This window comes from Orcinus orca, chromosome 2, assembly GCF_937001465.1.
Source record: "Orcinus orca chromosome 2, mOrcOrc1.1, whole genome shotgun sequence".
NCBI classification, from domain to species: Eukaryota; Metazoa; Chordata; class Mammalia; order Artiodactyla; family Delphinidae; genus Orcinus; species Orcinus orca.
In genome coordinates this window covers 167,072,060-167,096,069 of record NC_064560.1, presented here as the reverse complement: position 1 = coordinate 167,096,069, position 24,010 = coordinate 167,072,060, and the positions used below count along the sequence as shown (strand labels likewise).

Sequence of the window (24,010 nt, the reverse complement as noted above, 5' to 3'; positions counted from 1 at the left end):
AATGTAAAGGGTCTTCAACTATCTGCCATACAGAAGACCCCTGTGTAGAAAGGATCTTATATCAGAGATGTGGGACACTTACCAATGGAATATCTCGAGCCTTTTCTATACGAACTATTTTTACAGTTTCTCCTCCATATTGGCCAATGCTTTCATAAACTCTCTCATCTGTAATGGGCTCTAGCTGCATTTCCTGCTCAGCAACCTTATCATGGGCCAGTAAAAGTGCCTGTTTCAAAGAAACCCATAGCATTTAAAGTAACAGCATGATTTATTTCTGTAGAGAGATTTTAACCTAATCATGTACATAGTATCCTGATCATTAAACCTTTAAAAGAAGTGCTGTAATTAATTATATATTCAGATCTCTTTCCAAACTTTCCAACTGAAGTACAGATGCAACCCTGTAACTTTTATAGCTAATAATAACTAAAGATTTGTTAGGTATAATAGGGAATACTCTGGGATGAGTTATCAAAGTCTAAAATGCTTATTAAACTTCATAAAAAACAAAATTACCTCAAGGGTCCAACATCACAGATAATTAAAATTTATGGAAAAATATGACCAAAAAAGGGAGGAATTTGTAAAGAATAAGAAATTGTTTCAAAAATAATGTGGTTAACTTTAAGTACAAAAATATATAATCCAACAATAATTATTCTGCAGTGGAAGTTGTAAGCAATCAAAACAGGCTACGTTAATATCTGAGGTCTCTTTTAGCCCAAGAGACTCTGATTCAAAGTGATTTTGGATGCTGGAAAAACCACACATGTGATGCTCTCTCCATTTTCTACCTGAATATGTGGAGCATTCAGCAAAGCAGTTAATTCTTGTCCTTCCTTCTGGTGGATTGGCTTCAAAACACTTTGTACCTAAGAAACAAAGAATATTCTTCCTAGGTTATAAAAACTATCACTAGCATTTATAAAGATTTTTTTTTTAAAAAGGTACGATTTAAAATTGTAAAAACTGGAAAACGGGTTCAAGATGGTGGAGTAGAAGGATGTGTGCTCGCTCCCTCTTCCGAGAGCACCAGAATCACAGCTAACTGCTGAACTGCTAACTGCTGATCATTGACAGGAAGACACTGGAACTCACCAAAAAAGATACACCACATCCAAAGACAAAGGAGAAGCCACAATGAGACAGCAGGAGGGGCGCAATCACAATAAAATCAAATCCCGTAACTGCTGGGTGGGTGACTCACAAACTGGAGAACACTTATACCACACAACTCCACCCACGAGAGTAAAGGTTCTGAGCCCCACGTCAGGCTTCCCAATCTTGGGGTACAGCAAAGGGAGGAGGAATTCCTAGAGAATCAGACTTTGAAGGCTAGCAGGATTTGACTGCAGGACTTCCACAGGACTGGGGGAAACAGACACTCTACTCTTGGAGGGCACACACAAAGTAGTGTGCCCACTGGGATCCAGGGGAAGGAGCAGTGACACCATAAGAGACTGAACCAGACCTACCTGCTAGTGTTGGAGGGTCTCCTGCAGAAGCAGGGGGTGGCTGTGGCTCACTGTGAGGACAAGGACACTGGCAGCAGAAGGTCTGGGAAGTACTCCCTGGCGTGAGCCCTCCCAGAGTCTGCCATTAGCCACACCAAAGAGCCAGGTAGTCTCCAGTGTTGGGTTGCCTCAGGCCAAACAACCAACAGGGAGGGAACCCAGCCTCACCCATCAGCAGACAAGCAGATTAAAATTTTACTGAGCTCTGCACACCAGAGCAACACCCAGCTCTACCCACCACTAGTCCCTCCCATCAGAAAACTTGCACAAGCCTCTTAGACAGCCTCATCCAGCAGAGGGCAGACAGCAGAAGCAAGAAGAACTACAATCCTGCAGCCTGTGGAACAAAAACCACATTCACGGAAAGACAAGATGAAAAAGGCAGAGGGCTATGTACCAGATGAAGGAACAAGAGAAAACCGCAGAAAAACAACTAAATGAAGTGGAGATAGGTAAACTTCTGGGAAAAGAATTCAGAATAATGACAGTGAATATGATCCAGGACCTCAGAAAAAGAATGGAGGCAAAGATTGAGAAGATGCAAGAAATGTTTAACAAAGACCTAGAAGAATTAAAGAACAAACAAACAGAGATGAACAATACAATAAGTGAAATGAAAAATAAGCTAGAAGGAATCAATAGCAGAATAATGGAGGCAGAAAAATGGACAAATGACCTGGAAGACAGAATGGTGGAATTCGTTGCCACAGAACAGAATAAAGAAAAAAGACTGAAAAGAAATGAAGACAGTCTAAGAGACCTCTGGGACAACATTAAACACACCAACATTCGCATTATAGGGGTCCCAGAAGGAGAAGAGAGAGAGAAAGGACCCGAAAAAATATTGGAAGAGATTATAGTCGAAAACTTCCCTAACATGGGAAAAGAAATAGCCACTCTCCGGAAGCGTAGAGAGTCCCAAGCAGGATAAACCCAAGGAGAAACATGCCGAGACACATTGTAATCAAATTGACAAAAATTGAAGACCAAGAAAAATTATTGAAAGCAGCAAGGGAAAAACGACAAGTAACATACAATGGAACTCCCATAAGGTTAACAGCTGATTTCTCAGCAGAAACTCTATAAGCCAGAACAGAGTGGGATGATATATTTAAAGTGATGAAAGGGAAGAACCTACAACGAAGATTACTATACCCAGCAAGGATCTCATTCAGATTCAACGGAGAAATCAAAAGCTTTACAGACAAGCAAAAGCTAAGAGAATTCAGCACCACCAAACCAGCTCTACAACAAATGCTAAAGGAACTTCTCTAAGCAGGAAACACAAGAGAAGAAAAGGACCTACAGAAACAAACCCATATCAATTAAGAAAATAGTAACAGGAACATACATATTCATAATTACCTTAAACGTGAACAGATTAAATGCTCCAACCAAAAGACACAGGCTCGCTGAATGGATACAAAAACAAGACCCATCTATATGCTGTCTACAAGAGACCCACTTCAGACCTAGGGACACATACGGACTGAAAGTGAGGGGATGGAAAAAGATATTCCATGCAAATGGAAATCAAAAGAAAGCTGGAGTAGCAATACTCATATCAGATAAAATAGACTTTAAAATAAAGAATGTTACAAGAGACAAGGAAGCACACTACATTATGATCAATGGATCAATCCAAGAAGAAGATATAACAATTATAAATATATATGCACCCAACATAGGGGCACATCAATACATAAGGCAACTGCTGACAGCTATAAAAGAGGAAATCAACAATAACACAATAATAGTGGGGAACGTTAACACCTCACTTACACCAATGGATAGATCAGCCAAATAGAAAATTAATAAGGAAACACAAGCTTTAAATGACACAACAGACCAGACAGATTTAACTGACATTTGTAGGACATTCCATCCAAAAACAGCAGATAACACTTTCTTCTCAAGTGCACACAGAACATTCTCCAGGATAGATAACATCTTGGGTCACAAATCAAGCCTCAGTAAATTTAAGAAAACTGAAATCATATCAAGCATCTTTTCTGACCACAATGCTATGAGATTACAAATCAATTACAGGGAAAAAAAACACACAAAAAAACAAACACATGGAGACTAAACAATACGTTAGTAAATAACCAAGAGATCACTGAAGAAATCAAAGAGGAAATCAAAAATACCTAGAAACAAATGACAAAGAAAACATGATGATCCAAAAGCTATGGGATGCAGCAAAAGCAGTTCTAAGAGGGAAGTTTATAGCAATACAATCCTACCTCAAGAAGAAGAAAAATCTCAAATAAGCAATCTAACCTTACACCTACAGGAACTAGAGAAAGAAGAACAAACAAAACCCAAAGTTAGTAGAAGGAAAGAAGTCATAAAGATCAGAGCAGAAGTAAATGAAATAGAAACAAAGAAAACAATAGCAAAGAACAATAAAACTAAAAGCTGGTTCTCTGAGAAGATAAACAAAATTGATAAACCATTAGCCAGACTCATCAAGAAAAAGAGGGAAAGGACTCAAATCAATAAAATTAGAAATGAAAAAGGAGAAGTTACAACAGACACCGCAGAAATACAAAACATCATGAGAGACTACTACAAGTAACTCTATGCCAATAAAATGGACAACCTGGAAAAAATGGAAAAATTCTTAGAAAGGTATAAGCTTCCAAGATTGAACCAGGAAGTAATAGAAAATATGAACAGACCAATCACAAGTAATGAAATTGAAACTGTGATTACAAATCTTCCAACAAACAAAGGTCCAGGACCAGATGGCTTCGCAGGTGAATTCTATCAAACATTTAGAGAAGAGCTAACACCCATCCTTCTCAAACTCTTCAAAAAAATGCAGAGGAAGGAACATTTCCAAACTCATTCTATAAGGCCACCATCACCCTGATACCAAAACCAGACAAAGATACTACAAAAAAAGAAAATCACAAACCAATATCACTGATGAATACAGAAGGAAAAATCCTCAACAAAATACTAGCAAACAGAATCCAACAACACATTAAAAGGATCATACACCACGATCAAGTGGGATTTATCGCAGGGATGCAAGGATTCTTCAATATACGCAAATCAATGTGATACACCATATTAACAAACTGAAGAAGAAAAACTATAGGATCATCTCAATGGATGCAGAAAAAGCTTTTGACAAAATTCAACAACCATTTATGATACAAACTCTCCAGAAAGTGTCCATAGAGGGAACCTACCTCAACATAATAAAGGCCATATACAACAAACCCACAGCAAACATCATTCTCAATGGTGGAAAAGCTGAAAGCATTTCCTCTAAGATCAGGAACAAGACAAGGATGTCCACTCTCGCCACTATTATTCAACATAGTTTTGGAAGTCCCAGCCATGGCAATCAGAGAAGAAAAAGAAATAAAAGGAATACAAATTGGAAAAGAAGAAGTAAAACTGTCACTGTTTGCAGATGACATGATACTATATATAGAGAATCCTAAAGATGCCTCCAGAAAACTTCTTGAGCTAATCAATGAATTTGGTAAAGTTGCAGGATACAAAATTAATGCACAGAAATCTCTTGCATTCCTATACACTAATGATGAAAACTCTGAAAGAGAAATTAAGGAAACACTCCCATTTACCACTGCAACAAAAAGAATACAATACCTAGGAGTAAACCTACCTAGGGAGACAAAAGACCTGTATGCAGAAAACTATAAGACACTGATGAAAGATATTAAAGATGATACAAACAGATGGAGAGATATGCTATGTTCTTGGAAGAATCAATATTGTGAAAATGACTATACTACCCAAAGCAATCTATAGATTCAATGCAATCCCTATCAAATTACCAATGGCATTTTTTACAGAACTAGAACCAAAAATCCTAAAATTTGTATGGAGACACAAAAGACCCCGAATAGCCAAAGCTGTTTGAGGGAAAAAAACGGAGCTGGAGGAATCAGCCTCCCTGACCTCAGACTATACTACAAAGCTACAGTAATCAAGACAATATGGTACTGGCACAAAAACAGCAATACAGATCAATGGAACAGGATAGGAAGCCCAGAGATAAGCTCACACACCTATGGCCAACTAATCTATGACAAAGGAGGCAAGGATATACAGTGGAGAAAAGACAGTCTCTTCAATAAGTAGTGCTGGGAAAACTGGACAGCTACATATAAAATAATGAAATTAGAACGCTCTCTAACACCATATACAAAAATAAAGTCAAAATGGATTAGAGACCTAATTGTAAGACTGGACACTATAAAAGCTCATAGAGGAAAACAAAGGAAGAACACTCTTTGACATAAATCACAGCAAGATCTTTTTTGACCCACCTCCTAGAGTAATGTAAATAAAAACAAAAATAAACAAATGGGACCTAATGAAACTTAAAAGCTTTTGCACAGCAAAGGAAACTATAAACAAGACGAAAAGACAACCCTCAGAATGGGAGAAAATATTTGCAAACCAATCAACAGACAAAGGATTAATCTCCAAAATATATAAACAGCTCATGCAGCTTGATATTAAAAAATCAAACAACCCAATCCGAAAATGGGCAGAAGACCTAAATAGACAAAGAAGACATACAGATGGCCAAGAAGCACATGAAAAGTTGCTCAACATCACTAATTATTAGAGAAATGCAAATCAAAACTACAATGAGGTATCACCTCACACCAGTTAGAATGGGCATCATCAGAAAATCTACAAACAACAAATGCTGGAGAGGGTGTGGAGAAAAGGGAACCCTCCTGCACTGTTGGTGGGAATGTAAATTGATATAGCCACTATGGAGAACAGTATGGAGGTTCCTTAAAAACCTAAAAATAGAACTACCATATGACCCAGCAATCCCACTACTGGACATATACCCTGAGAAAACCATAATTCAAAAAGACACATGCACCCCAATGTTCAATGCAGCAGTATTTACAATAGCCAGGTCATGGAAGCAACCTAAATGCCCATCGACAGACGAATGGATAAAGAAGATGTGGTACATATACAGAATGGAATATTACTCAGCCATAAAAAGGAACAGAATTTGGTCATTTTTAGAGACACGGATGGATCTACAGACTGTCATACAGAGTGAAATAAATCAGAAAGAGAAAAACAAATATCGTATATTAACGCATATATATGGAACCTAGAAAAATGGTACGGATGAACTGGTTTGCAGGGCAGAAATTGAGACACAGATGTAGAGAACAAACATATGGACACCAAGGGGGGAAAGTGGTGGTGGGGTGTGTGTGTGATGAATTGGGAGATTGGGATTGACATATATACGCTAATATGTATAAAATGGATAGCTAATAAGAACCTGCTGCTTAAAAAAATAAATAAAATAAAAATTCAAAAAAAAATTGTAAAAACTACTTGTAAGAAAGAAAAGCACTAAAGAGAATTATAACTTTAAAAAAGTATTTTTTTCTCACAGAGTTTTCAATCTTGTTACCTGATTGACAATAGCATTTTTATTTATGCCTATGAATGAGGTATTTCCTTCTTGAAAATTTCTGCAAACATACTATGTAAAAGAGACTAATAATGATTATATAAGGGAAGAACTGTTCTAACAGTTATGTTGCTATTTTATAGTGTTTTAATCATATGTTTATGTAACTACATTTTAAATCAGAGATGACATTTTAAAGAGTTACAGACTAACATATAAATTTATATTGGAGTAATGAAACAACCACCATACTACAGTGAATCACATTAAAAAATTTACCCAAGTCAAGCAATTCTTGCACTCCTAGGATAAACTCCACTTGATTATGAAGAATTTTTTTTAGTCTTTGTTTCCTCACCTGTAGATTGGCGCCTACAATGTAAGGTTCTTAAAAGATTGAGATAATCCACATAAACTGCTTAGCACACTACCTAGCACATAGTAAATTATTACCTTAATATATTTCTAGATGTGAGTTACTCACATTTTAAGATTTCTATATTAATGTTCATAAACTGGATTAGAGACTTGGTGAGCATAGTCATATACACTGGTTACAGAACTACTGTTTTTAGTATCTATACTATTCTAGCACAATGATCTGGGAAATAGTCAACATTTATACATGAAAACAGTTTATTTAACGTAAGACTCATATGTTCCTTAATGTTTTGATAGAGCTTGTAAAATTATCTGGGTCTGGTAGTTTATTTTAGGGGTGGATTTCCAACTTTCAATTTTATCTATAGTTACTACTTTTTTTGGTTACCTTTTCTTAAGTCACTTTTGGCAATTTACATTTTCTTACAAAAGCCACCCACCTGACAGCACTTTCACATTTAGTGACATAAAGTTGCAATTATAATTTTTTACTCTCCTGTGTTTGCATCTATGCTTTTTTCTTTCCTAATGTTATTAGTATTTTTCCTTCATCTAACTGGTCAAAGGTTTCTCTATTTTCTTGTACTTGTCAAAAAACCAGCTTTTGATGTTAAATCTATTGTTCTTTCCATTTAAATAATTTAATTCCTTTTTTCTGCTTTAGTTTATTTCCCTTTTCAATTTCTAATCACTTGAGCTGTATGTTCAGTCGAATTATTTTCCATCTTTTTTTCTACCATAAATATTTAAAGGTACAAATTTGCTCTGTGGACTAGTTTTCCTCAAAGATTATACTATATATGTTTTCACTATTAATACCTCTGATTTTCTTCCTTTCTGTGCTTCGTAACTCAAGTACCAAAAAGAGCACTTTGCAGCAATGCAGATTAACAAAGCCAAAATTATCATCATCAATGAAAACATATAGAAGTAAATTAATATATAGTATAATTTTTTAATAAAACTAACTCATGATTGGGACTTCCCTGGTGGCGCAGTGGTTAAGAATCTGCCTGCCGGTGTGGGGGACACAGGTTCAATCCCTGGTCTAGGAAGATCCCACATGCCGCGAAGCAACTAAGCCTGTGCACCACAACAACTGAGCCTGTACTCTAGAGTCCGCGGAGCCACAACTGCTGAGCCCGGTGCTAAAACTACTGAAACTCACGCGCCTAAAGCCCGTGCTCCACAACAAGAGAAGCCACCTCAGTGAGAAGCCCGTGCACCGCAACAAAGAGTAGCCCCCTCTTGCCGCATCTAGAGAAAGCCTGTGCACAGCAGCAAAGAGCCAACGCAGCCAAAATTAAATTAATTAATTTTAAAAAAAGTAACTCATGATTAGAACAGGAATCTAGTAATTCTCTAATACCTCTTATGGTTATTTTAAATAATTTTTAAAGTAATTCCCCTACCAAACCTAAGAGATGATAATTTTGGGATTAACTAATTTGACCACAAGTAGATCATAGCAATGACAGCATCAAAATTAGCCTGTCCTCTGGTTTTGGTACCTAGAAAAACATGTTTCTAAATGTAAAGTTCTATATGTATAAACAGGGGGGCATAGCAATTATTATCTTTTGCAAGAATTCAATTAAAGTCTTACTAATGGTCGAGTGCAGTAATCCAAAACTGTGAATAATTAAATGCTGATTTTTAAAATAGGGTACTTTTCTTTTTTAAATATATCATATCCCAGTTAATTTAAAATGAAATTTATAGTCCCTAAGAAAGTAATCCTGAGAGAGAAAGAAGATTTTGGATTAGAAATGCACTTTGAACAAAATGTACAAAGTCAACTCAATAATTTTGTGTATAGACACTTTTTTCCTATCTTTACCTTTTTATTTATTTATTTATTTTGGCTGCACTGCACGGCTTGCAGGATCTTAGTTCCCCGACCAGGGATTGAACTTGGGGCCATGGCAGTGAAAGTGCCAAGTCCTAACCACTGGACTGCAGGGGAATTCCCTCCTATTTTTACTTTTAAATCAGTTCCTAGCACCTCTCAGATAGTCCCTTCTAAAGAAATTTCAACTCCTGTTAAGTGTTTATTTCCTTCCCCTATTAATCCAGTTGTTGCCTATTTTAGTGTCAACATACAACATGAGCTACTTCTACAAAGGCCTAAGGAATTAAAAGGCTATTCTTACATCATACTGGCTCCTTTCCATTAGGCTATAAAAATGCTCTAATCTCTTATCTTTAAAAAAAAAAGTTCTCTCTTGATCTTGTACTCTTCTCTAGCTAAAATACCTTCTCTATTTTCCTTCAGAGCATTTTAAACTAATTTTTTTTAATTACAGAAATGGTATATGTTAAATGTGAAAAATCAGAAAATAGATAATCCAAAAGAAGGAAATAAAACTCACCATAATCCCCAAACCTAGGGAGAATCATTTGGTATATATCCTCCTATATTCTTATACTTGTTTTTACCAAAATATTCACCAAGAGATATACATCTGACAGGAGGACTTGTAACTAGAGTACATTAAGAACTCTTACAACTCAATAAAATTTACAATATGATTTTTAAAATGGGAAAAAGATCAAAATATTTTCCAAAAGAAGATAGGGAAACAGCTTATGAAAAAATGCTCAACATATGGAAATGCAAACTAAAACAAGATACTGTTACACATCTGCTAGAATAATAAAATGGAAATAACCTAAATATCCACCAATAGGAAAGTGGTTAAACAAACTGTAGGATATGCATACGATGGAATACTACTCAACAAGAAGTTCAAACTACTAAATACATGCAACACACTGATGAATCTGAAAAACATTATACTAAACAAAACAAGTCAGATATAAAAGACTACATATTATTTTATTCCATTTATATGAAATTTCCAGAAAAGGCAAATCTGTAAAAACAGAAAACAGATCACTGGCTGCCCAGGGTCTGGGGAGTGGGAAGTGGTTACTGTCTACAAAAGAAATTAAGGGAGCTTTATGCATTCACGGATGTTTCTATAACTTGATTGTGGTGGTAGATTACACAGGTGTATACATGTGCCAAAAATATTGAACTATATAATGAAGCATACCAATTTTAAGTGTATGTAAATTATATCTCAATAAAGTTGGTTATCAAAAACAATACACCCATAACCTCATAACCATGAGAAAATCTTTGTGTATATCCTTTACTTCTTACTTTTACCAGAATGAGATCATGCTAGTCATACTGTTTTATAACAATATAACTATTTCAATTTGATACTAATTATTTTTTTAATTAATTAATTTGTTTATTTTTTACTGCGTTGGGTCTTCATTGCTGCACGCGGGCTTTCTCTAGTTGCAGTGAGCGGGGGCTACTCTTCGTTGCAGTGAGCAGGCTTCTCATTGCGGTGGCCTCTCTTGTTGCAGAGCACAGGCTCCAGGTGCGTGGGCTCCAGCAGTTGTGGCACACAGGCTCCAGAGCGCAGTCTCAGTAGTTGTGGCGCATGGGCTTAGCTGCTCCGTGGCATGTGCGATCTTCCCAGACCAGGGCTCAAACCCGTGTCTCCTGCATTGGCAGGCGGATTCTTAACCACTGCACCACAGGGAAGCCCTAATTTCCTACTGAAATATTGATTTCTTCACTTCATGTTCAATGGCTGTTCAAAATCTTACATCTGGACAATTACACTAGCCTCCATACGCTACGCCGGACTCCATTCTTGATCTCACACATCTCCCACAATGTTATCAGAATAATACTTTAAACTGGAAGCCTGTTTATATTAAACTCTTGTTTAAAATCCTTCGGTAGCTCTGCAATCACTTATAAATTTCTTGCTTTGAACTCTCCTTTAGTGGCTTTTGTGTATTAAATTTGAGAAACACATCAACATCTAAACAAGAAAATTACCTATATATCCACCACCCAGAGATAGCCTTGTTAATAATTTATTATTTCTCTCAATATTTCTTTAACTGCATTTTCAAATAGGATATCTGTGTGTATACACATTTTATCTATACTTTAATAGGCCTCATGTTGACTACCAAATGAATCAAGGTTTTAGTTTTTCAAAGTAACTAATTAAACTTATTCACATTTTCCCTGTTCCCCTACAACATTATATTTCATGACTTTTTCTTGTTTTACTGCACTAGCTAGTACCTCCAGAAAAATGTTGAATTCTAGTGGTGAGAGTCTGTAGATTCCTTTTATTATTCCAGGCTTAAAAAGCAACATGCTGGGGGCTTCCCTGGTGGCACAGTGGTTAAAAATCTGCCTGCCAATGCAGGGAACACGTGTTCGAGCCCTGGTCTGGGAAGATCCCACATGCCATGGAGCAACTAAGCCCGTGCACCACAACTACTGAGCCTGCGCTCTAGAGCCCGAGGCCACAACTACTGAGCCCGCGTGCCACAACTAATGAAGCCCACGCGCCTAGAGCCTGTGCTCCACAACAAGAGAAGCCACCGCAATGAGAAGCCCGTGCACCGCAATGAAGAGCAGCCCCTGCTCACTGCCACTAGAGAAAGCCCGCGCGCAGCAACAAAGATCCAATGCAGACAAAAATTAAAAAAAAAAAAAGCAACATGTTGGGTGTTTCATCATTAGGTAAGATGCTCCCTATTAGTTTCTGATATTGTTCTTTATCAAGTTAACAAAATGTACCTGGTTTTCTAAGAATTCTCATTATCAAGGAAAAGGTATTAAATTTTTTTCAGATGTCTTTTCTGCATCAAGTTGATCATATCTCCTTTCATCTATTCATGTAATTTAATTATTTTAAAATGTTTACCAATGTGGATCCATCGTAAGAAAATTTAAACTTATTAATATGGCTTATCTGGCCTTCAGGATCTGGACTCTATCTTGAAAATCATATCCTACTCCTTACTCATTGTGCAATAAATATGCCATGCTCTCTCAGTCACTACTATCTTTGAACCTTTGCCAGTGGAAAGGCTTTTCTTCTTTCTTGGGCTTTCAGGTAAATTCCCAACTGTCCTTGAAGACTTAGCATATTAAATTTTCTGTTTCTTCCTTCCTCCCAAATCTCCTCCTCTGCCATGTCTGCCTCTCCCCAACCCCTACTGAAGTAGGCACATCTCTCATTACGCTCTTGGTACCTTTTTCATACTGCCACCATAGTACTTCTCATTAGATTGTGATTGTTAACTCATTTTTCTTCCACAGTGAGAGTCTAACTCAATTTTCACTGGTTGATGTGCATCTGGGCTCCTTCCAGCTTCTAATGATTATCTGGCTGCTATGAACGTTTATGCTTAAGCCTTTGTGTGGATATGTTTTCATCTCTCTCAGGTACATACCCAGACATAAAAATGTTGGGTCACAGATATAGGTACTTTAGCTTTAGCAGACATTTCCAAACATTTTCCAAAGTGGCAGTACCAATTTATACTCCACCAGTAACATTATCAGAGTTTCAGTTCCTCCATAAGTTCATTAAGATTTAACATTGCCAGTCTTTCAAAAATTTTTTTAGTCATTTTGGTGTCTATGCGGTAGTCTCTCATTTTGTTTTAATTTGCATTTCTCTATTAGCTAATGATGCTGGACTTTTCATACTTACTGGCTGTTGGGGTTTCCTCTTTTTGTGAAGTGTCTGTTCAAGTCCTTTGCCCATTAAAAAAAAACTAAGTAGTCTCTTTCTTGTTAATTCGCGACAGTTCTTTTGGATGCAAGTTTTTGTTATATATATATTTATACACGTATATACCTCAATATCTCAAAATCAAATAATCAAATACCATTTTGTAGTTTGTTGGCTTGCATTTTTACTGGATAAGCAAAAGTTCATTTAACAAAACCCCGGTTCTCAACCTTTTCTTGATAAAAGCACTTTAAAAATTATCAAAAAACTTGTTTTACATTTATTAATGAGTATCCTGGATTGTCAAAGATATAATCTGGATCTCAGTATCTGAAGTTTTCAGAAGCTGTATTATCTATTATATGATATTTAATGTTTAACTGATATTTTAAGCTATAAAAACAAAGAACACTTCCTAATGTGTTAAGACATTCTTTCATCAAATTCTTGAGTTTTTTTTACTTACTTGGATTAAATTTCCATTTAAAAATGATATACTAACTGAAACATGAAGTAATTTCTTCCTTTAAATACTGTATATGAAAAAAGCTGGAATGATGAATGCTAAAAAGCAAAAAATTAGGCAATGGGCATATGAGTAGCCTAGTTAGTCTCATCCCAGTCACAAAACCTCACCTGGCCTCAAAATTCAGAAACATAAAACAGAAGGGTTGAATAAGGTGATTGTTAAGCTTTTCCAGCTGTAAAATAAAAGCAATGAGTCCATTTAACCTTCAGAATTTTGTTATCAGATTTAACACTCTTCTTTGATGAGTTCCAAGTACATCCTTTTCTCACATGTTATGCACTGTCAAGTCAGGGCTGCCACACAGTTGTGCATGCACAACTCCAGGGGAAGTCATTCACTTTGTAGCACAACCGTATGTTGTTGCCCCAACTAGGTTAGTCATTTTGCACTCATTTTAAGACCAGTCTCAGCCCAATGTCACTAATCACCTACTATCCCACCACCACCAAAGCAATACAATTCTCAAGTATTACTGAAGGCTGTGAAAGCAAACTTTGAGAAAATCTCCTTGATATAGAATCAATACTTTTACAATTGTGAACCATGTACATGTTAACTATGCTAAATCTAATATTGAAAATTGAGTTTTTAAAGTCCTTTTTAACCATTTCTTTCTCTCTCAAAGCATTATTCTTTAAGCCACTTCTAGTTCTTTGCCTCTCAACTCCTAAAACCCTTTAAAGCTACGTTGCCTCCTTTTTTTTTTTCCTTTCCTTCCAGCCTTTCTGTTGTGTCACTTTCTTCCAATGGAGCAATTTAAATCTCTCTTGCTTATATCATTCTCTTTTCTACCTACTGTTCTTAACAAAACAAAGCCCCAGTACCTAGCTGGACAAACCTTCCTCCTAAATGGGAAGAGAAGGATTACAATTATCTATTATGTATTCCTCCCAACCCTACACAATAAAAGTTATACTATATTTGTGAATAAATAAGATCAAAGTACTGTCAGCTATTTCAATCTCTATAAGGAATTTTCAGGAAACCCATTTAAACTATAAGTAAAACTACAGGGATAATTTATTAATGAAAAATTCTGCATATTTAATTTCAATAATAAAAAATGAGCACAAAGAATAGGTCTCAACTAGGTCTTTTAACTAGCAGATGGGAAATTTCCCCTCTAGGAACAGGTCCCTAGGTCACACTCCTATCCTGAGCAACATGAGACTTCTCTCTGCCACTCTTGCACATAGGACCTTCGCTCACTGTAAGCATCTAAATGAAGAAAATACATTCTGTGCTAATTCAAAAAGTGCCTCCTAACCTATTTTATGTGTCTGTAGCTCTGGAAGTCCTACCCTTCCCTCAGCCCATTTTCTGTTTTGTGTCTGGGTTCAGTGAAATAGATTTACCTGATGGGCTTCCAGAATTATTCATTTTAAAATAACTTAAAATCCTGTAAAAATGACAGAATGTCCACCCCCCAAAAATAGGAGATGGCTTACTTACATCCTTTTAAAACCTTCAATTTAAAATATGTTTGCAGAGGGACTTCCCTGGTGGTCCAGTGGTTAAGACTCTGTGCTCCCAATGCAGGGGGCCCAGGTTCGATCCCCAGTCAGGGAACTAGATCCTGCATGCCGCAACTAAAGATCCCACACACCACAACTAAAGATGCCACGTGCTGCAACTAAGACCCGGCGCAGCCAAATAAATACTTTTTAAAATAAATAAAATAAAATGTTTGCAAAACACATTAAACACTAAACATCAACAAGCAGCAGACACTAGAACTTAAATATCAGCATGTTAACATGAGAAACTCTCACTGTACATTAAAATTTAATTATTTTGGACCTTCTATACAGTATCTATAGAGGAAAAACTTCAAAATACCTACAAGTAACAAATCTTAGAAGTTACATATTTATGATACCTGATTATCGAATATAATTTAATCTCATCAGTATTAATTTATCTCAGTTTATAATGTATAATGCTTAAAATAAAACTATACTACATTAAAATTTTTCCCCTTTAGTAATTTAGACAAATATTTCTCTTACTATGCAAATATGTAGTTGTATATACAAACCTAATGCTATTCTCTTCATGAAACAGAGCCCTGACTGTGAACTAAGCATATATTTTTTTCAGGATAAAATACACGTAAGCAAATTTTTCCTAACACAATAAATTATTAACATGTGATCAGCAGTAATTCTAACAAACCTTATATTCACACCACTATTTTCCAAGAACGCTGCCTTACTATCACTATCAATTACTTTGTATATGTCAATGAGACGTTCAGAATACATACCTCTTGTGCAAGGTCTTGCGCATTGGAGATAAGAGGAAATGGAGGACTGGCCTTGTTCATGTGTACTGTGACAGCGTTGTATATCTTAAATGCATTCTGGAAATCTTTATTTTGTACAAGTTGTAAAAGCAGTGAAATATCCTCCTGGCTCTGAGAATCTACCAAAGTATGTTGGATATGTTTAAGTGAAGAAAACAGGTCTTCCACTTCTAGTAGGAGAAGGAAAAGGTATCCAAAAATTAATTTTCTGTCTTAATTCCACATGTATTTTAAGATAAAATTTCTTGAACCAATAACAAAGTTTTCAAGAAAAACAAAACTTGCAAATATTTTTGAGTGTCAAATCATTGTCATTTTACTGATTTTTAAGTAAGACTTTAAAAATTATACAACAGAATAACTTTTTTTCAAGAGTGTTTTAATTATGGAACTAATACATATCACTATAAAAATAAATGAAGGATAGAATACATAAATGAATAAAAAATTTAAAACCACCAATAGTCCCATCACTTAGAAACAACTTAAAAAAAAATCGTACTGCATTTCCTTTTTTCATTTAACAGGGCATTTTCATTGTTTTCCCACATCACCAAACAGTCTTTAAAAAACTTATAATGGCTCCATGATGTTCTATTATATGTCTAAACTAAAACTTATAAAAACCAATACACTAAGTTGAGCATTCAGGGTGCTTCCAATTTTTTGCTAGTATAAGTAATGAGCATTTCTGTACATAATGATCACTGCTATGTACAGTAAAAATGTCTGAGATTCTGGTGTTTCTTAAAATAATTCCAAGAAACAGAATTTTTAAATAAGATTCTGACATTTTAAAAGCCAAAGAGTTTTCTAGGGAGGTTTTACTAATTTATATCCCATTACCAATATTTTTACCAATATTCAAAATTACCATTTTTAAAAACCTTCCACTTCTTTAACAGGGAGGTTGAAGTTTACTCAGGCACTTCTTTTGTGGTTCATAGAACTCCTATGAACATGTGAGTCTCCTAAAATTTTACTGAAAATCTGGGGCATGTGTACCTATGCACGTTCCCATTAGTGTGCACGTGCAGCACATACATTTTTCTGGAAGAGGGTTATCCCAAAATGGTTAAGAACTACAGTTTATCTCTTCTCTGACCCCCAAGAGGTAGATATGTGCACATGTATACACTTTGTCACATTTGCTCGAAATAGTTTTCTAATTTTTCCATCTGTCTGTTAATTGCATTTGTGGTACCTTTATTGTAGAAGTTTTCGGCTGTTATGTGTTAAGAATGATCCACCTTTCCCTGTGTGATTTCTTTCACTGTCTAAGCTTATAAACTCCTTCCCCTAGGTCATTAAATGTTTACCTACATTTAAATTTTCTAATGGCTTCTATTTTGTAGTTAACTTCAATCTATCTGGAATTTTGTTATAGATTTGAGGGGAAATTTTAACTTCATTTCTTTTCTTCCAAATGGTTAACCAATTATTCTAACACCATTTATTGAATAATCCCTCCTTTTCCACTGATTTATGATACCACCAAATTCTTACATATATCAGGGTCTGTTTCTAGTCCACTGGTCTATCAGAACCACAATCTTCTTACAATAGTATTATAGTCTTTGCTCATATTGATATGACAAATACTTGCTCATTACGTTTTCAAAAATGTCTTGACTTCAAATGAGCTACAGAATCATTTTTAAGATACCTCCTCACTCTCTATTTCCTATTCATCCAGAAAGAAAAACCTATTGAGATGCTGACTAAAATTAAAACTGTAAATGATTCTGGGAAAAACTTTCAGTAGATAGTATCTGTGTATATCTGTGTCTTATACAGTCACATTAAAAAAAAAAAAAGCAGAAAACCTCTTGGTTTAAGTCTTTCTGTTAGTTTTCTTCACACAGGACCTGTAGAAAAGTTACTGATTCTTATTTATCTTATATCCTACCAGTTAACAGTTGTTAAATGTTTTATAGGTTAGAATAGCTCTTCTGTTGATTCTGAAGTTCCCTATCTTTTCCCCCCCAAATCAAAACAGCTTTAGCTCTCCTTATAAAAATTATATATGCTCTTTAGTAATTTAAAATGTACCAAAAAACTGGAAAAAAAATTGAAAGTCAAAACTGTCATTTGAATGACCTAAGAAGTTGTGATCCAGAACTAAATAAAACTTGAGAAATAGCCAGAATTTAACCATAAGTTAATGTTATCTACAAGAGTAGACAGAATATAGATAGGGGAAATTTAAAGATGTTGCTCAAACAGTACAAACTGTCAGTTTTAAGGTGAATAAGTTCTGAGGATCTAATGGACAGCAATGGTGACTAGAGTCAATAATACTGTATTGTATACCTGAAATTTGCTGAGAGTACATCTTAAGCATTCTCACCACACACACAAAAGGTAACTATGTGAGGTGATGGATGTGTTAATCAACTTAATTGTGGTAAACATTTCACAATATCACATTGTACACTTTAGATACATAAAATTTTTTTGCCAACTATACTTCAATAAAGTTGGGGTGGGGGAAGAATATGGAGTGTCAGATTTCATCAAATTCGAAGAAGTTACCACAGAATTACCTAAGTGTATAAAGAATTCCCCAAGTATAAAGAATTCAATAGCCTTAAAGTATCTTTAGAGCAAAACAAGAAAACATTTAAATATCTTAAAAGGAAAAAGAATTACAATACCAACAAAGTAGTTAAGGTAATTGACTACAATCTTAAGGAGACTATAGACTTTCTGAGTGGATAATGAGACTTCTGTTTTAAATTTCAGTAATCGTTTAAAGCGGCTCAGCCTGGTTGTCAGGGCAATGAGAAAATCAGGAGCTTCAGGATCTCACTGCTGAATAAAATCAATAAGCAACTTTAGACAGCCCAGAAGGTAACAAACTCCCTACTATGTCTCTTCAAGCCCAGGGGGATTTAAAATTTTAGAGACAAAGGAACTTCTACATAATCTCTGTGTACCAAAGCCACCCACAGACACTAAAATACTGACATTTAAAAAAAAATTTTTTATCGTAGTCGTACCTCTCAGATATAACTACTGGTATTATTTTGTCATACTATATATATATAGCCTTTCAGACTTGTAAAAAATGGTGATCCTAACCATAGAGGTCACATTGTAAATGTTGTTTTGTAATCTGATATTTTCCAATGTCTTTAGAATTCATTCTTAGGATAAAATTACTTATCAAATAATAAAAACATTTAAAACTTTGATACATATTGCCAAACTGCCCTACAGATTTGTACTAACTCATACTCCTACCACTAAAGAACTTGAGTGCCTGCTTCTACAAACAGCCCAAATTTTTCACTTTTGGTGATCTGGTTAGGAAAACGTATTTCTTTGTCTAGTAGTGACATTTAATGTATCTTCACAAGGTTAACAGTCATTTGTATTTCTTCTTTCATCGATTTTCTCCTTATCTTTTGACCATTTTTCTACTAGATTTTTTTTCCTTAATGACTAGAATTACAGAGATTATATAAATATCCCTGCAGTCTTAAGCAGAATGTACTAAATTTTCTTGCTGTATCAGAACAATGGTTTTTAATCAAGGATATTTATGAGAATCACTAAGGAAATTTACAAAGATATTTATGTCCTGAGTTCTACCTCAAACACAAACACAATCAGAATCTCCTGTGTCTTCTTTAATTTTATATATATATATATATATATATATATATTTAAAGTTGACTATGTACCCTTCTGGTTAAGAAGCAATGACTTACAGGCTTTATTAACAGCAGTTATTGTAATATTTTAAGACATGGTATACTTGGGAATAACTAAAGCACTCACACCTATTTTCTTCTATACTAAATAACCTTGATTGCTGTATTGAATTTTTGTGTCTGCTTTATAGTTATTCTAGTTCCTCCTTTGCAACTATTCAGTATTTCCTTTTGTTACCCTCTCTTACTTCCATAGTAAACACAGCATATAATTTTCATTTTTAGAATATTTTACGCACAAATAAAATACTGTAGTCATAAGCCAGCAAGGAAATAGGAAAAGTAAGGTAGGGTAATCTAAACTAGGGATGGCTTAATGAGAGATAAAACTGGAGATCAATGGCCTTATTTCACGAGATCAGTTAACAGCTGAGATGCAGCACAGAGAGGCAACAGGAATTTTTTTTTTTTTTTTTTTTTTTTTTTGCGGTACGCGGGCCTCTCACTGTCTTGGCCTCTCCCGCCGCAGAGCACAGGCTCCGGACGCGCAGGCTCAGCGGCCATGGCTCACGGGCCCAGCCGTTCCGCGGCATGTGGGATCCTCCCAGACCGGGGCACAAACCCGCGTCCCCCGCATCGGCAGGCGGACTCCCAACCACTGCGCCACCAGGGAAGCCCAGGCAACAGGAAATTTTGTGGTTAATCCAAAAGGGATGATTGCTTTAAAGTTCTAAGAGGGGTTTCCCAGGTGGTGCAGTGGTTAAGAATCGATCACCTGCCAATGCTGGGGGCACAGGTTCGAGTCCTGGTCCGGGAAGATCCCACATGCCGCGGGGCAACTAAGCCCCTGAGCCACAACTACTGAGCCTGCGCTCTAGAGCCCACGAGCCACAACTACTGAGCCCGTGTGCCACAACTACTGAAGCCTGCGCACCTAGAGCCCGTGCTCCGCATCAAGAGAAGCCACCCAATGAGAAGCCTGCGCACCACAAGGAAGAGTGGGCCTCGCTCGCCGCAACTAGAAAACGCCCACGTGCAGCAATGAAGACCCAACGCAGCCAAAAAAAAAATTCTAAGAAATCAGTAGGCTTCTCGTGTTGATAGGAAGTTAGGTAAGGAATACAGGTTCCAGAGGAAGAGTAAATCTGGTCAATTTTTTCATATTATGTTCATACTGAGGAATTCTAAAGACATTAAAGACCATCCGGGACAGTTTAAAATCCAGAAAAGAAAAAAAAATCTCAGGGTCAAACTGGAAATGTCTTTCTCTCAGGAGATCAGGGACCAAGATAAGATCTATAGGAAATAGGAAGGCTGAAAGCAGAAGAACAATACAACTGAGTCCCAAAGAGGCTGTTGACTTAGTACGTATCTACTTAAGTAAAGGCTATCAGGAGAACTTAAGGACCATGCCAAGTGCCAGAAATAACAACTTTAACTGGGCTTAAGGTTCAAATTTTGTAGGTTAGCATCAAGGTTCAAATTTTGTAGGTTAGCATCAATTTAAACTTGTTAATTATCATCCTTTACAAATTCACTAACCTCTATGAAGTCCTATTCACGTTTCTGCTGTTTAATTAGTAAAAAGTGTTTTCACTGAAATTATCTTTTTTTAGGAGTTGTCTCCAGACTTATTGCATTAATCAATGTTGCCAGACTAAATTGAGATCATTTGCACTTAAGCTCAGCTTTCACAATGAAATATCACCAACCCGTTATTTGTAGTTGAAAAACTACAAATATGTATTTGGCCTGAATTACACACTAGTCACTGCCAATATTGAATAGAAAGACATAGAACAATATTTGTATTACAGACATATATACATATATATTATTTTATTTAATCCTCATAAAATCTGAGAAACTTTTCCCAATTTAAAAAAACCCACCAAAACCTGAGACATACATAGTTCAGAGCAAATCTCTACAGATGGAGAAAATGAAGTCATACAGAAAAATGGCACCTGGGTGAAGAATCTTTTTGAACTTCTAAGGCAGTGCTTTTTCTGCCATACCAAGGGCTTAAAAAAAGATAAATTTTTGTTTCTTTTTTAGATTTTAGGGCTTGATTGTGACATGTCATTTATCTGCTTTAGAAAAGCTGTCCTAAAGTGTCTTTCTGCCCAATATAGCAGCATGCAATGTACACTGACTAGTATTTAGAGGAGCTTACACATTCTATTTTACCATGTACCTGTATGAAGAATTTCCTCTAGTTAACTGTGTTTGTACATGTTCACACATATAATACACCCTCCAAATGCTACTTTTATAATACTGTTGCATTTTATTTCTGCTGTTTTAACCAAGTGTCTTATGCTTCAAATATTTTCTCAGAGTATTTTATTTCAACTCTAACATCACAATAGTATGCTAGGCAGTACACTGTAAAAGTTCAGCAAAAGAAACCAAAACTGCAGTTCTTGTGAATGTAGAGGCTATGTATCTTTTTGAGAAATATTGTAAAAACATCTTTGATAGTGTAGCACTAGCCTGGGTAACTAAGTAGTTCAGCAAAATTGATAACTTATGATTTAAATGGGAAGTTTTCAGATAAATTCCATATCTGCTTGCATGGCCAATTTAGCTGGGAAATTTTCCAGATAGCATTCTTAGGCAGGAAAGCTCCCCAAGTACTCTCATGCTTCAGGTTCAAATATGTTTCCATGACAAATGTTTAATGAACAAACAGAACAGATTAAGTTACTAGACAATCACAGTTTTTAAGACTTCATTAAATATAAATATATAGCTTGACAAGAAGATATGGATTAAACCATATGTAGCTGAAACAAATAAATATGTAAAAGGAAATATGAAACAGTAAATGATATAAACTTATTTATAAAGACATGAATTTCATCAGAGGGTTTATCAATGTAATGGACATTAAAAATGATGCTGTCTCTGCCCAATAAAGTTTTAAGGTCACAGAGAAAGCAAAAAATATATATTGCATTAGTCTTAAAATACTGATTATGATAAATTTTATTGGAAAATTCTGAATGGAATTCTGACAAAAGGTCTTTTCTTTGATATTAAGTATGATGTCATAATGAAAAATAATTGTTGGCAATATCAACTCTGGGATTCTCATTCTGACACACGTTCATTTTAGTTTCATATAAAAATTCTTAATTTCAAAAGGTATTTTGTTGTAGGTTTAAAAAACTTTGTTTCTATATGGTATATCTTTAAAAGCATTTTACAAATACATATTATGCAAAACAGCAAATTTTCAACACATACGAAATGTTCCATTGAATGATGTAGTAATTAGATTACGTGCTACTTAAACGAAAACCACCTAAGTTCTTCGAAATTCTGTGCAATTCCAGAGGAAATTTGAAAAATCTAATCAGATGCAGCTAAATCCATCCTGTCAGATATGTACCCTCTTTTATAATAATGATGAAGATAGACAATAAAGAGAGGACAGACTATAGAGAGAACAGAGACTCCCCATATACAGATATCAGAGGCTCCCTTCCCCATTCCCATACACAGAGACACAACAGGCACAAGGAAAAAGAACCACATGGACAGAGAAGTAGAGAGATAAATAAAGAACACAGGGCTAACAAGAAAGAATAACACAGGTGTAGAGCGGGGAGTGAACAAAGAAGGGGTTACGGAGGAAGAGCAGTACCCAGAACAAGGCAGGATGGAGGGGAGACAGAAATGAGGACGGACACTGTGCTGAGGGGAAGGCAAAGGCAGGCATGGCAAATCTGGCTTTGGTGATAAACTCTAGTCTGTAGCAACTTCCCTAGAAGCAAGTTCTTTATATCTAGTTCAAATGCCTTGTCCTGCGGTTTGATCTATTTCCTCTTATTTGATGTTCAGTAGACATTGTTTTAAGTTTCCCATTTCCTCTAACGTTTCATACAACAGTTAAATATTGATTATTTATGTTAAAAGAGAGGACATATTATCTAAAAGCAAGAAAAATCACTTACATTTGGCTTTGGGATACAATTAATCAGATAAATACAAACACACACATAAGCCCCACAAATCCACCCCCCAACACTCTCCTCTCCTCTTGGCCCTCTCCTGGCTGCCTAAAATATAAAAGAACGAAGACTCTAAAATGGGCAACAGAAAGCAATCACCAAGAGTTGCTCTATCTGAAAATTCTATCTTCAAACACCCAAGACTCTGGAGAATTGTTTGGCAGTAAGGGTAAACAATAAAATTACTCAAGGAAGCTACGGAATCTCCATTTCTGGAGATCTTTCAAAGCAATGGAGATAACCATCTACCTTGGATTAGCTTTGTTATTTTCACTTACTGCTATCATTTACCCCACATGAAAACAGTTTCTACATATCTATTCTAGCATTAATATTCTTCCATTTCATTGTTTAAATAATACCAATTCTTTTAACCTATCCTCAGAAATTTCTATATTTCAACCAACTTCATGACCTTTTCCTGAACACTTTTAAAGATTTCTTCTTTTCCCCTAAACTGTACAGTCAAATTGACTATTCAGATGAGGAACTTAATAGTATTGAGTATGAGGAGATTATACCAGTTTCCAGTACATCTATCCACTGACTCGAAATTCGAATGTTCATTTAGGAAATCTTTACTTAAG

The 24,010-nt window shown here is 35.7% G+C and overlaps 1 protein-coding gene across 7 annotated transcripts in view; it reads right to left on the bottom strand.

Annotated features, from left to right (window-relative positions):
• PALS1 (protein associated with LIN7 1, MAGUK p55 family member) overlaps positions 1-24,010 on the bottom strand; it is a 102,668-nt gene that overhangs the window by 35,955 nt on the left and 42,703 nt on the right. For all 7 annotated transcript variants that reach the window (XM_049706382.1, XM_049706385.1, XM_049706386.1 and 4 more), the window contains 3 exons: positions 15,707-15,915; positions 798-875; positions 83-229 (listed from right to left, as the gene is read on the bottom strand). In XM_049706382.1, the coding sequence (XP_049562339.1) occupies positions 83-229; positions 798-875; positions 15,707-15,915 (434 nt within the window). The remainder of the gene's footprint in view (positions 1-82; positions 230-797; positions 876-15,706; positions 15,916-24,010) is intronic.